The sequence below is a fragment of the Agelaius tricolor genome, unplaced genomic scaffold, assembly GCF_023055355.1.
Source record: "Agelaius tricolor isolate 1412-34295 unplaced genomic scaffold, bAgeTri1.0.p SCAF_7, whole genome shotgun sequence".
Taxonomy (NCBI): Eukaryota; Metazoa; Chordata; class Aves; order Passeriformes; family Icteridae; genus Agelaius; species Agelaius tricolor.
Window position 1 is genome coordinate 22,173,218 of NW_027269267.1, and position 12,958 is coordinate 22,186,175.

General features: G+C 36.2%; 1 protein-coding gene across 2 annotated transcripts in view; it reads left to right on the forward strand.

Annotated features, from left to right (window-relative positions):
* Positions 1 to 12,958, forward strand: part of PUDP (pseudouridine 5'-phosphatase) — a 62,037-nt gene that overhangs the window by 24,771 nt on the left and 24,308 nt on the right. For both annotated transcript variants that reach the window (XM_071430582.1, XM_071430583.1), the window contains exon 3: positions 12,272 to 12,501. In XM_071430582.1, the coding sequence (XP_071286683.1) occupies positions 12,272 to 12,501 (230 nt within the window). The remainder of the gene's footprint in view (positions 1 to 12,271; positions 12,502 to 12,958) is intronic.

Sequence of the window (12,958 nt, forward strand, 5' to 3'; positions counted from 1 at the left end):
TGAAGACTGTGATAATGTGGCTGAGCTGGCTTAAACAGAGTTAGAAAGGTGATGGAACAGATTAGCCAAAGGAAACATGAAGTTTTCTACTGTTCCTGCCTTCAAGAAGTGAATTTTGTCCTCACTAAAGCTGGGCTATTATGGATGAAACAAGTAAAATTCGTACGAGGAGAAGGAAGCAAACATTTTCATCACCAAAATTTTTCAACTGATTATCTTTTCAGTATACAATAACTTTTTTCAGTCCATATTCTAAAGTAGAATTGATGTGAACTAGGTTGCAAGCTGAATTGCCATGAATTTTGGGAAAACAGGATGATGGCAGCTGATAAGCTAGGGGAAAATATCTCCAGCTACTTACTATTCAGTTTCTTTAAGAACTTTTCTCCAGTTAACCAATTTTTAAGCCAATTCTGTCTTTTTGTATCTTCTGAGGATGTTTATTAATAGATTGTGGATTTATTCTATAGTCGCTTAATGTTGTTGAATTAAGAATGGGCTTCTTGAATGTGTTGTGCAAGATGTAAGATTGTGGTAATGCTTTGAGTTTACCATTCTTCTCTGACTAAACTGATCTTTCAGATGGTTACAGGTAAATACAGGAAAGTGAAAGTTAATTGTCATACTAATGGTGTAAGAGTCCTCTAAAGTGCTGTGTCTTTGGTCATCTTTTGACAGTTAATAGACAGATGACATTCTATTTTTCAAACTGTTTCTAAAAGTTGTGAAAAAAAATTGGATTGAAATTTGATTTGGTGGAAAGCACTGCTAAACAGTGGCCAGTGATGTTTGAAAAAGTGGCTCAAACAAAGTGGCACTTTTTTCTGGATGAGCTACGCACATGATCTTGCCAAAGATGATAGCTCTATAAATTCCTAAATCATGTAAAGGTATGTCAATGATGGCTAAGGATAGTGTGGTAGTTGAATGAAAATTTAATTGGCAAAGCAATTCTTCAACTGACAAGTTAGAAACTTGTCCTGGTTCTGACTGAGATAGAGTTTATTTCCTTCTTAGTGCCAGGTGCAGTGCTATGTTTTGGATTTAGTACAATAATAAAGTTGATAACACACTGATGTTTAAGTAGTGCTTGTCCCAAATCAAGGATTTTTCATTTTCTGCTGCTCTGCCAGTGAATAGGTGCACAATAAGCCAGGAGGGAGCATGGCCAAGACAGTTTATCTGAACTGGCCAAAGGGATATTCCATACCATAGCACATCATGCCCATGTGTAAACTGGGGTTGGTACCCAGGAGAGGGACCTACTGTGGCTTGAGGATGGTCTGGGCATCAGTCAGCAGGTGGTGAGCAATTGTATCGTGCATCACTCTTCTTAGATTTTATCTGTCTCTCCTCCTCTCCCTTTCATTTTACAACTGGTAGTATTAATATTATCATTATTACTTTGCTTTTATTATTAATCTGTTCTTACCTCAACCCACAAGTTAGTTTTTTTCCTGATTCTTCTTCCTGACCCACCAGGTAGGAATGCACACAAAGTGAGAAGCTGTGTGGTACTTAGTGTCCTGATGGGGTTAAACCTTGGCACAGGCTGTATGACTGGCATACCACTTAGTGTACAACACCTCTGAGACATAAGTGGCTGAAGACAGAATTTGGGCTATTTCAGTATGGCCAAACTGACAGACAAGCTTCAATACATCAGGCTGTGGTCAAAATACAAATTTCATTTAAGAAGAGGCACCATCCATTTCTAATATGGAATTTTCTGGTAACTATTTGGGAGTTTTTCACAGTTTGATTTATTTTTAGTTCTGAAAGAATGTTAAGGAATGGTAATTTTGATTCAGTATAGAAAGAAATTAATCCAAGATGACACTTAAAAATGACAGGCCTGCAACTGTACTGCTTTTCTAAATATTTGTGTCAGAGTACAGACATTGTTATCTACAAGAGTAAGGCAGTAGGTTTTCTGTTTCTGCAAATGCATTTTGAGTGTTTCTATGTTTCAGGGAAGTGCTTAGTCAGGGAAGATGAGGGAATGACAAGCAGAACAGAAGAAAACCATGCATATGTATCTTTACCTATGTGTATATAGGTGTGCTTTTGCATAAACCTAGCATATATGGAGTGAGAGAAACTGAGCTCCAAATTATGCAACTACCAACAGTTGCTGTAATCATGTCAGGATTATGAAACTACTCTTACTCTTTCACTGTAGTCTCTGGGTTTTGGCTCATCATCATTATCACAAAGCACAGATCTTTAAGGATTGTGTGGCTGTGTATGCCTTTCAGACATTTTCCATTCCTGGACCGTTTTCACGATAACTGGGATTTAGTTGTTGCATGTCCTCTTCAGCCAGTGTGGAATGTGATGTACAAACTATTTTCCACTTCAAGTGCAGTTGACTGTCCTTTGCAGCCATGAGAAGATAATTTCATACCTCAATTTTAGTACCAAATGAAGACAGTCAGAAAGCACAAAAAGAGAAGAAAGGATAACAGTTTAACTGTCAATGGCAACTCACTCCAAATTTCTTTTTTCTTGAACAGTTCAATTCAACCAGAAGTCTAGTTTGCTTAAACATTGCTTCCTTGATTCATGTTGTGCCCTTGACAGTTAAACAGACTTCCTACCATGATCTTTTCTTTTCCTTGCTGTTTTTGTTTTAATGGTATGAGGCCCTAGTGAGTCCATGCTGGGCTCAGTGAGCCTGTAACCCCTAGAGATTAGCCAATTAACTGCAAACTTGGAATGATGTTTCCTGTTAGGCTGAAATCAAACTTTTGACCGTTACATCAAGTCCTAAAGGACTGCATCCCAAACATGCTTTTATCAGGAAATCAGCAACACAATTGATGCAGGTTTTAAATTATGTAAAATTTAATATTTATGTTCCTTCTATGGTCATGCATGTGTCAGTATGTCCAGATTCGAGTGAGAGTAATGATTTGATGAATAAGAAGTCTCTCCAACCAGAAGGGTCTCTGATACTTTATAGGGAGAAATAAGATGAGAAGACAAAATTCCTTCTTAATAGTCATGGCCTTCCAAAGTGAGGGAGTAGGCTGGTAGTTTCCACCTCCGCTTTTGTAGCTTAATGAAAGGATGCCACACCATTGCAAAAAGCATTTTTAAACAGTATGTCATAACAAATAAAGAAGCAGGTTGATCGGAGAGCTGTGTTTCCATAGTTTCATGAGATTCAGAAAGAATAGAATAGAATAGAATAGAACTTTTTCAATTGGAAGGTACCTACAGATGTCATCTAGTCCAACTGCCTGTTCAGGGCTGACCAATTTAAAGCATTCTTGGCAATTAAACTAAGAAAGGGATAATGCCACCTCTGTCACACTGTCACATTCACAGCAGCAATCCTGACTTCACCTGAGGATTGAGAGCAAGTGTATAAAATTAATAGCATCAGTGATGGGCTTGCCATTTTTGTAGCACACCAGACTTCATAAAAAGATTTTAAAATAATTTTATTACTTGAGTTAACAAACAGCATCTTCTTTTTCTAAGTGAGGTTGTTTTGTTTTACTGAGTGCTCTTAGTGTTCAGAGGATGCTGAGGTTTCTTGCCATAGATTTGTTTTTGTAAACTTAAGGATTTCCTTATCATTGAATTGGTTAGAAATCTAATCGATGTGACAAAACTGAGGGCAAATGTTAACTTTTCTTTTATTAAAGAAAGTGATGAAATCTTGAAAAGCTCTACCACATATCACATTCAGTGTGGGAACTGTAAATGATTTTGGGAAAAAGGGGTAGTCTTTTTAATACACAAGCTATATTTATCCTTGAGATTTCTGTTTGTGTACAAGTGGACTTAAATTATCAAGACATGCATAATGTATGCACAGTAATTTAAACACTGCATGGACCACTTTGGTTTCCTTTAGTCTTTTTGTCAGCAGTAAATCTTTTCTTCCGGATATACACCAAACACTATTGGACAGCTTGTTTTGTGCAACATTACAGTAAAATGAAGTGGACTTGAATATGTGTGTCTAAAAAGCCTTGATTTTGGCACAGAGGTCAGGTGTCCTCTGTTCTTGTGGTGCTTAGTGTGAGTGGAAAAGTAACTGTATCTACACAGTGGTGAATGAAGAGCAATGCTGTGATAGATGTAGGTGTAGGAGTACTGAATGTGAGACAAGTGCAAAGTTGTATTTGACCATTGCCATTTAACTTTTTTTTTGGCAACATGGACAGTGGGATTGAGTGCACCCTTAACAGATTTGCTGATGATTTGTGGCCCAGTCAGCATGCTGAAGGGAAGGAGTGCCATCCAGAGGGACTTGGACAGGTTTGAGAGGTGTGTTGAGGAAAAGCTCATGAAGGTCAACAAGGCCAAGTGCAACGTCCTGCAGCTGAGTTGAAGTAATCCCAAGCACCAATACAGGCAGGGAAGAGAATGGATTGAGAGCAGCCCTAACAAGAGAGGCTTGGGGGTGCTGATTGACAAGAAGCTCAACATAAGCTGGCAATGTGTGCTTGCATCCCAGAAAGTCAACTGTGAACTGGGCTGCATCCAAAGGAGCATGGCCAGTGGGTCAAGGGAGGTGATTCTGCCCTTCTACTCTGTTCTTTTTGAGACCCCACCTGGAGTGCTGCATCCAGCTGTGAGGCACCTAGCATGAGAAGGATGTGCACTCACTTGGGATGAGTTCAGAGGAGGACCAGTGATCATCTGATCAAAGAATAAACCATCTCTCCTTGAAGGCTGACTGAAAGAATAGGGGTTGTTCAGCCTGGAGAAGAGAAGACTTAAGGGAGACCTGAGAGCACCTTTCAGTATCGCATAAGAAATCTGGACAAGGACTTTTTACAAGGGCTTGTAGTGACTGCACAAGGGGGAATGGCTTCAAACTGAAAGGGAGTAGGTTTAGGTTAGATATTAGGAAGAAATTATTTTCTGTGAGAATGGTGGGGCACCAGAAAAGATTGCCTAGAGGAGCTATCAATGTCCTATCCCTGGAAGTTTTCAAGGACAGTCTGGATGGGGCTTGGAGCAAACTGGGCCTAACAAAAGTTGGCCCACACATGGCAGGGGGTTGGAACTAGATGATCTTCAAGGTCCTTTCCAATGCAAAGCGTTCTACAAATTTGTGCACAAACTACATGAGGAAAGAATATGGTGACCGGTACAGTTCTTACAACAAATATTTCAGTGCACAGGTCTGAAAATCTGTTGATTAATACCATGTTCTTTTAAAAAGTCTGTAGCCCATGTTGTTTCTTCTTCAGAATATGCTGCATCTCAGCTACAAATCTCAGCAAGTGTAGTTGTATTAGCATGAGCTACATGGTGTAGACAAGCTCCAAAAGTATAGTAAGGAAAGAGAAACAAACTATACATGTACACCAGCAAAGGAAAAGGGAAACAGAATAAAAGAAGTAGCAGATTAACATATTAGTCAAACATCTCTGTGTTATGATATGAAAATAAGAATAAAGACAACTGTGTTTTTGAATGAGCGTAAGAAGTCAGATTAAATAAATAAGTTACACCATTCCCAACTACCCCTCCCAAGAAAGCATAAGCATGTATAGATGAAATATACATAAGGAAAGATCTGGTTACCCATTAAATACAGTTTTTGTTCTTTGTTAAAAAGAACTGTGTAATGTATTTCCATACTCTATTTTTTCAAACCATCACACTTCTTAGCAAAATGTTTGGAAATAAAACCTTTCCTTTGGCTTATAATTACAGTTGACATTAAAATGAATATGACTAATAGTACTCATTAGTACATAGTACAAAGGAAAGTGGTCTTCAAAATTTACTTAAATAAGGAGAATGAGTATCTTTTCAACAATGAAAATTAACTGGCAACCAAATGATTGTGGTTATGAAATACAGACAAACATAACACAGGATTGTAACTGGATGACTTACCAAATAACCAGCAACTACCTGGGGAGAGGGATAAGACAATCTTTAAAATTTCCTAAATACCTCAATTTTTCTGAAGTATTTTTGTAGTCCCCAAAACTATGTCAAAGGATACCTAGTAGCAGTAGGTAGCACTAAAGTTGTTACTTTAATCATGACTGTTCAAGGCCTGTGTGAGTAAAGATTGTTGGACTCGATCCTTGTGGAACTCCTCCAAATCAGCTTATTCTGTGATTCTGTGAAATGAGAAGTAGTATTTTTATTAGACTAATTAAAGTGTGGAGAAGCTTTTGAACATAGTAAGTCATCTTCATATCACTTTTAAAATACACATTTTCTATTTTGAGTTTTCAGAGTTCACATGTATTTACTTTCTAAAAAAAGCAACTATGAAGAGAAAGATACAGAATAATCACCCTAAGCCTAGCTAATATTTTTTATTATTTCCATACATGTAGCCTTTTTCTTTCTGTAATAATTAATATGAACTTCCACGTGAATCTGAAGGAAACACAGAATCTATGGAAACTTCACAATATAACCTGATTTCATTGACTACTTGGTGCTTGCATTTAATTAGGTTAAGAAATATACTGTATTTATGGTGTTTTGTTTGTATGGTATTATTATTATTAATAATTTTGTTTGTTTGTTTACTGTCTTGAACTAAAACAATCCTACATTATATTGTTTCTTAGATTATTAGATGTCTGGCCTTGTAATAAGGACAGCAATCATTTAGAAGAACATGAGGTATTATTGTATATGATGGTTCTCTCTTCCAGCCTGCTCAAAATGTTTTTCAGTTGGTTAACACCTTAGCTAAATTACTTGTAAACTATAAAGAAATATTATGTATGATGGTTGGGGCAGATCTGAGAGCCTTGTGAGCTGTTTGGATTTTGTTTAAGGGTGGGATAATGTGGATATGTCTGCTATATGTCCTTCCTAGCAGAGAATGCCAGCTTTCAGATAAATTAAGAGCAACAACACACACACACATATTTGGTATTTCTCTATTTCCTATTGATTTCTTTGTTTTCTTTCTGGGATTGCATTGTGGATAAAATACTATTTATCAGAAATAAGATGTAATTGTTACCTAGGTGCCAATGAGGGAAGAACTAAGCAGTGGCAAGAGGGGTATAATACATGTGGTGTTTGTGAAAGCATATGCCACTGAAAATGACACTACTTGTTTATTTGAGGCCTTCTCAGCCATGTAGGACATCCTGTAATGTAATTTTGAAGCTTAGGTTTCACAGAATTTCTAATAAATTCTATGTGTTTAACTTATTATGGTCCTACTTGCAATATATGCTTTCTTGAGAAAAGGTCCTGTGAAGTTCATTTTAAGGGCATTTTCCTTACATAACTTATGTTCATCTCTTTAGGACTGAGACATTAGAGGAGACAGGGGGGCTGTCTGTGTAGGTCTGAGTATTTATGTGTTCCAGCACTCTGTGCTGCCAGTACACAAACCAGCTGTTTTCCTGAAGCTGGAAGACTGTAGGACTTCAGCTCTCTGTATAAGACATTAAACAGTGAATTTTCAGACTAAGGTACTGTCAGAGCTTGCTGTGTGATTGTCTGTATGATGGTCTTATGCCTTCAAATAAATCAACTGCAAGCAGAAATGTAAACACCAGTGTGGGTGAGTGAGGGTCCTTAGTGACACAGAGTCCCCAGGCAGGTGCAAAGGAGAGCTGCTTTATTGCAAAAACCAGGCCTTTTTGAGCAGTTAGCCCAGTTAGAAGTTATCAGTTACATACTTTTAAATCATAACAAACATAATTCAGCCACCATACACCATGATGTGAACACACCATGGTTGCATAACTTATTTTTCTACCCCTAATTCAGCTGAGTCACTTTCCCACAGTCCTTTTCTAGTTAACCAAAGTAACAGGCCTGAGCCATGATTTTGTAAGGCCTTCCTTTTGTAAGGTTTTACTGATGTGCAACGCAAGAGATATTCAGTTGGGGAACAGAGGAAACTGAAATTAGAGTTCTGCCCTGAAGTGGTGTGTATAATTCTCTTCCTCATTTCACATGTTTTCCCAGTTTATCATGGAGATCACTTTCTTGTTTATCTTGAAAAACATTCTTATATACTACTGTAACATATTCATAGATGGAAGTTTGGTTGGAGATTAATATTTGAAAAAAACAGAAGAGCTTTATAATCTTTCCTTCTTTATCTGAAAGCATTTTAAAAGAAATAGATCTGAACCTGCATATATAGAAGTGGTACAAGTTAAGAACAGTGTTTTGTTCATGGATAGACAAATACAAGAAAAGGGATTGTATAAAAATTTGAAATTATATAAAATAAAATGTAGCAAAAATGTATGTGCTGTTCACTGTTCTAAGCTATTATGCATAACACAGAGATTATATTTATATAAGCTAAAAGGAAAATAAAAATTCCCTTTGCTTTCAATCAATTTGACTTAGCTTTCAGGAGTTTCATCTTGTTAATTTTCACTTCATGATCAATAATGTCATTTATTATAAAATGTGATAGCTTAAAAGGAATAATGTAGAAAACAGTGTTGTAATAGCATGTAAATAATTAGATAGGAATTCTTATTAGATCATTTTAGTGTAACATTATTTGGTTTCCTGAACTCTTGGTGTACATGTATGCATTAGTCAATTAGAAGGAAAATGTGACAGTTAGCCCAAGGGTTTTGTTGTTCAGTATAAGTCTTATTTTTAGTTTGTCAGTTGATCCAGTGTATTAGTCACCATGATATCAGCTGAATCTAAGGAGAACAACACCACATCCGGAGTCTAATGGAGGGATAAAAGTTCATTTTTCAAAAAAAAAATAAAATAATGCACATACTTTTCTGCAAGTTTCAGAACAAAAGAGCCGATCTCTTTCTTTTAAATGTGTCTGTGGTCTCAGAAGAAATAGGTCCTTTCTGTTTGTTTGATTTGTTTTCTTCTTTCCCTCAAAGTTGATAACTTCATTGACATTTGTGATTAATTGGGTTTTAAAGATGCTGACATTTAAAGTTGATCCTCCTTCTTTGCAGTTTCTGTAACAAAACTCTGCTTACAATTCTTTTCAGCTATTTTTCTGTGCAATATTCACTAATACTTAACTGTTGTAGTTATTATATATTAAGGTTCTGTGTCAATCTAAAACTTGTTATTTAAAGAGATAGTGTAAAGTTACAGTATTTACCTCTTTTACTATCTAAAAACAAGAGTACATTTGGAAATAAATCATAGCAATGTGGGATATTTTTCCTAATTTTTTTTATAACTACTTGAAGAATTTATGCTGTTCTGCATAAGATATTTATTGCCTGTGGCCATATTTATTGCCTGCGTGCCACATTTGGGGTGTATTCTTATGCTGGAAAAAGAGAGATCCTTATTTCTTTTGGCATTTCTTGAATTTTTATTGTTGTTCTATACTACTAAGCTTTCAGTAGGAGAAGTGGAGGGTAGTCCCAAGAAGTCTAGCAGAGGGGTCCCTCTGGGATGGGTGGGCCATGATCCCTTACATGGTGCCACAAATAAGTTAGAAGTCAGGGAGATCACGGGAATTTTCAGTATACTTCTTCATAGCCATTGAGTTTTCAATTGGTTGGTTTTGATTGTCATTACATTGAAAAATCTTTGTAGCTAAAGTAGATATAATGACACAGTATTTGCCAGGGGAAGTTTCTTACAGATCTTTAAAGCAGTTCCTCAATTCCCCTTCTGTTGATGCTTTCTTAAAAAAAACAATGAGAAAGATACTAAGGAAGATATTATATTCTTAATGAAGAACTATATGCTGAATTAGTAAAATAATTGTCAGTAATTTGATGTGGTGGCAAAGCGTCTAGAACTAAACTGGTGGTAATTGATGCAAACAAAAATGGATTTTTCTGATCTATAGCTTTTACAAAGAGGGAAGCAAACCTGAAATTAAAGTATTTTTCAGCTGCTGTTGTTCTGAGCTTGTCAAGTTGTGCTAGCTATTCATCCAAATACAGTTTAATTTTTTTTGTGGGCAGCTGATTTGCCCCTTGCATTTTTTTTTTCTATCTTGCTCTATTTACATGTGTGCAAATAATAATTTTTAAGGGGCATGTTCTCTGAATAATGTAAATATCTTTAGCTAATATCTCTGGAGATATTAGCTAAAACTGCATTTTAGCTCCCTTATTGTGAGGGAATCCAAAAAGAGAAATCAAACACACATGCAGACACATTTACACACTGAAATCATGATGTGCTTGAGGAATACAAGAGAGAACCCTGGAGAAATAACCTTTCTGCAACAGTGCTTCTCTCTGGCTTGCTACCTCCAATAGAAACAAAATAAGCATACCCAGTGAGAGATGAACTGAAGCTGTGATACAGTGGGACTGAAGAAAATTAGCTATTTGAAAAGAGCACAACTTTAGAGAAAACTAACGATATCATAGAAAGGGCATAGGAGATAGGAAGAGTCTTCTGCTTGTGTAATCTTTGGACTGCTTTATGTTACAGCACTTATGTATGCTAGCCTTGCTAAACATTCCAGTTTATTAAATTCTTTAGAATGAATGCATTTTATTTTAGGGAAGAGACACTTATACTACTGCTTTACATAAAGGAATCAGTGCTTCCATTAATTTAATACAGACTTACTTGGCATGATTCAGAATGAAGATATAAACTATCTGGCATAAAAAGCTGTCTTGTTTTTAACATTGTATTTTAGTGAGAGGACACAGTAGCATCATTTGAGAAAAAGTGCACTTGCTTATTATAACCACTTAACGGAGCATAAGAAGGCTTTTAAATAGCTGATGTATTGACCTTAGAGGAAGAGTAGTGCTTGTTATATCTGTCCATCTCAAAATCTAACATTAGAGAAGTGCATGTATTTAAAGTTTGAAGGCCATCTTCAAATACAAGCATGGAGCTGGAAATCTCAGTTATTAATTGTTTGGTTCAATTTTGGAGAATAAATGAGAAATCTGCAGAGAGTCATACCTACAAGTCCTATTTCCAGATAGATAGATTAGTTACTGCACCTATTCACTAATCTACACACTTTGTTATCAGTAGAACTTACAGCTTCCCAAAGTTGGGCATATGACTATACCTGGGAAAAATGTATGGCAGATAACGTGGTTGTTTATGGAATTGAATGGCTGGATCACAAGGGAAATACAAATCAGAGGTGCTGAGGTGGCAAAGGAGGAGTAGAAATGGTTTAATGGTTTAAGGGAGTGGAATGGTTTAAGAGAGTGGAGACCAGACCTAATGATGACAGTGAATCAGGAGGAAGGGAATAAGATTATTTTTGTATAACCAGGCATGGAAAATAGGATAAGAATTAATGTAGTTGTAATATGAAAATAGAATTGTGCTCAAGTTGTTTCAAGGAGACAAAAGTCTACTGGACTCTACTTGAACCTAAAGTACCTGAAACTAATATCCTGTGTCCAGTACAGTTGGGATTAATGCCAGAAAGCACAGCTGAAATTATTTTACAGGTATGCAGGATTTTCACTTGGGAATTGATAAAGACCAGATACCCACACTTGTTCTTTATTAGATAATGCTAATTGTTTTGTCTGGGAAAGGTATCCAGCATTTAGAATACTTCAGCAAAGGAGCATTAAAAACCCTTCAGAGAAAACTCAAAACTTGCACTGAATAACAAAGTATGTTTCCCTCTTACACAGACTGGTTGTGTTTTCACTGTTCACTGCATTAACCTTCCTTAGAAGACTGGATCAGATTGAAGTTTCTACCCATTAGGCTTGAGGTGTTCATTACTCTGGGTTCACAGCATCAATAGATAAAGCTCTGGTATTAACAACTGTGACTGACAGCTGCTCTCCTCTGCAGTGTTACTTGCTTTAGTATTGCAAAAGAGAGAAACTGAGCTCTCTTATGGGCTGGTTTGAGCCAGCTGGATACCTACTTCAGGAATTAAAACTCTGCAATCCAGTGAGGAGAGTATACTTCTTTGGTTGTTTTTTTTTTTTTTTTTTCCAGGAGCATAACTGTATATGAAATAAAATGTTCTCTCAAACTCTTAGAGTTTATTAGTTAAAACTCATATGAAGTGGGGACATTGCTTAATGAGTTTCTAGTGGATCTCATTATGTAGTGATATTAATCACATTTTTGACAGATTTTGAGAAAAGCATTGTTTGATAACAGAAAAAGTATGTATATAGCTTACAGAATGTTCCATGATTTTTGAGTGTAGAAGGAACATTTCAGATATAGCAAGAATTTTCTTTTACACTGACTGTTTGAAATAGGTTTATCACATTCATTAAGACAGCATTGTTGAAGTATTGCTAAATGCTTTGTAATTGGGTGTAAAGATTACTACATATACCAACTTATACGCATATTTATAAAAACTAAAATGTATATATTTGTCTTGCAGGAGTCAGTAAGCTGATCCATCATTTACACAAACACAAGATACCCATAGGTGTTGCCACCAGCTCGAGTGTATCATCATTTGAGCTAAAAACAAGCAGACACAAAGACTTTTTCAGTCTTTTTCATCATATTGTGTTGGGAGAGGATCCTGAGTTGAAGCGTGGCAAGCCGCATCCTGATCCATTTTTGCTTTGTGCAAAGAGATTTGAACCTCCTGCACCACCAGAGAAGGTAAGAGGGGGAGGGCACAAATAAAATTTAGGAATTTTCTGTAATTAATTAATTTACGGCATAAATTAAATTTAGGAGTTTTCTGTTTGGGCTATATTTGGAAATATTTTTTAATGTGATAAAGACTTAGATTAATATAAACATTATTAAAATCAGCAACCTCCATTTTCAAAGAGGTTTGTGCTGTCCAAGAGAGGGATTTGGAGTTTGTTGTGCAGATTGCTCTGGTTTGCTACATGGTAGCATGCACTAATAGGAAAGTGTAATGATTTTCTGCTGTATATATAAATCTACAAGCTTAACTTCACTATTCAGAGTTTGGAAACATTCATGGCTAATTTACCTCTTAAGTGTCAAAACATTAAATATAGTTCTTTGTGATGAGGACATATATTTTTCTGAAGCTGTATCTTTCCATGAGCAGTCTAAATCTCTGAGATCATAGTCCTTGTTTCCA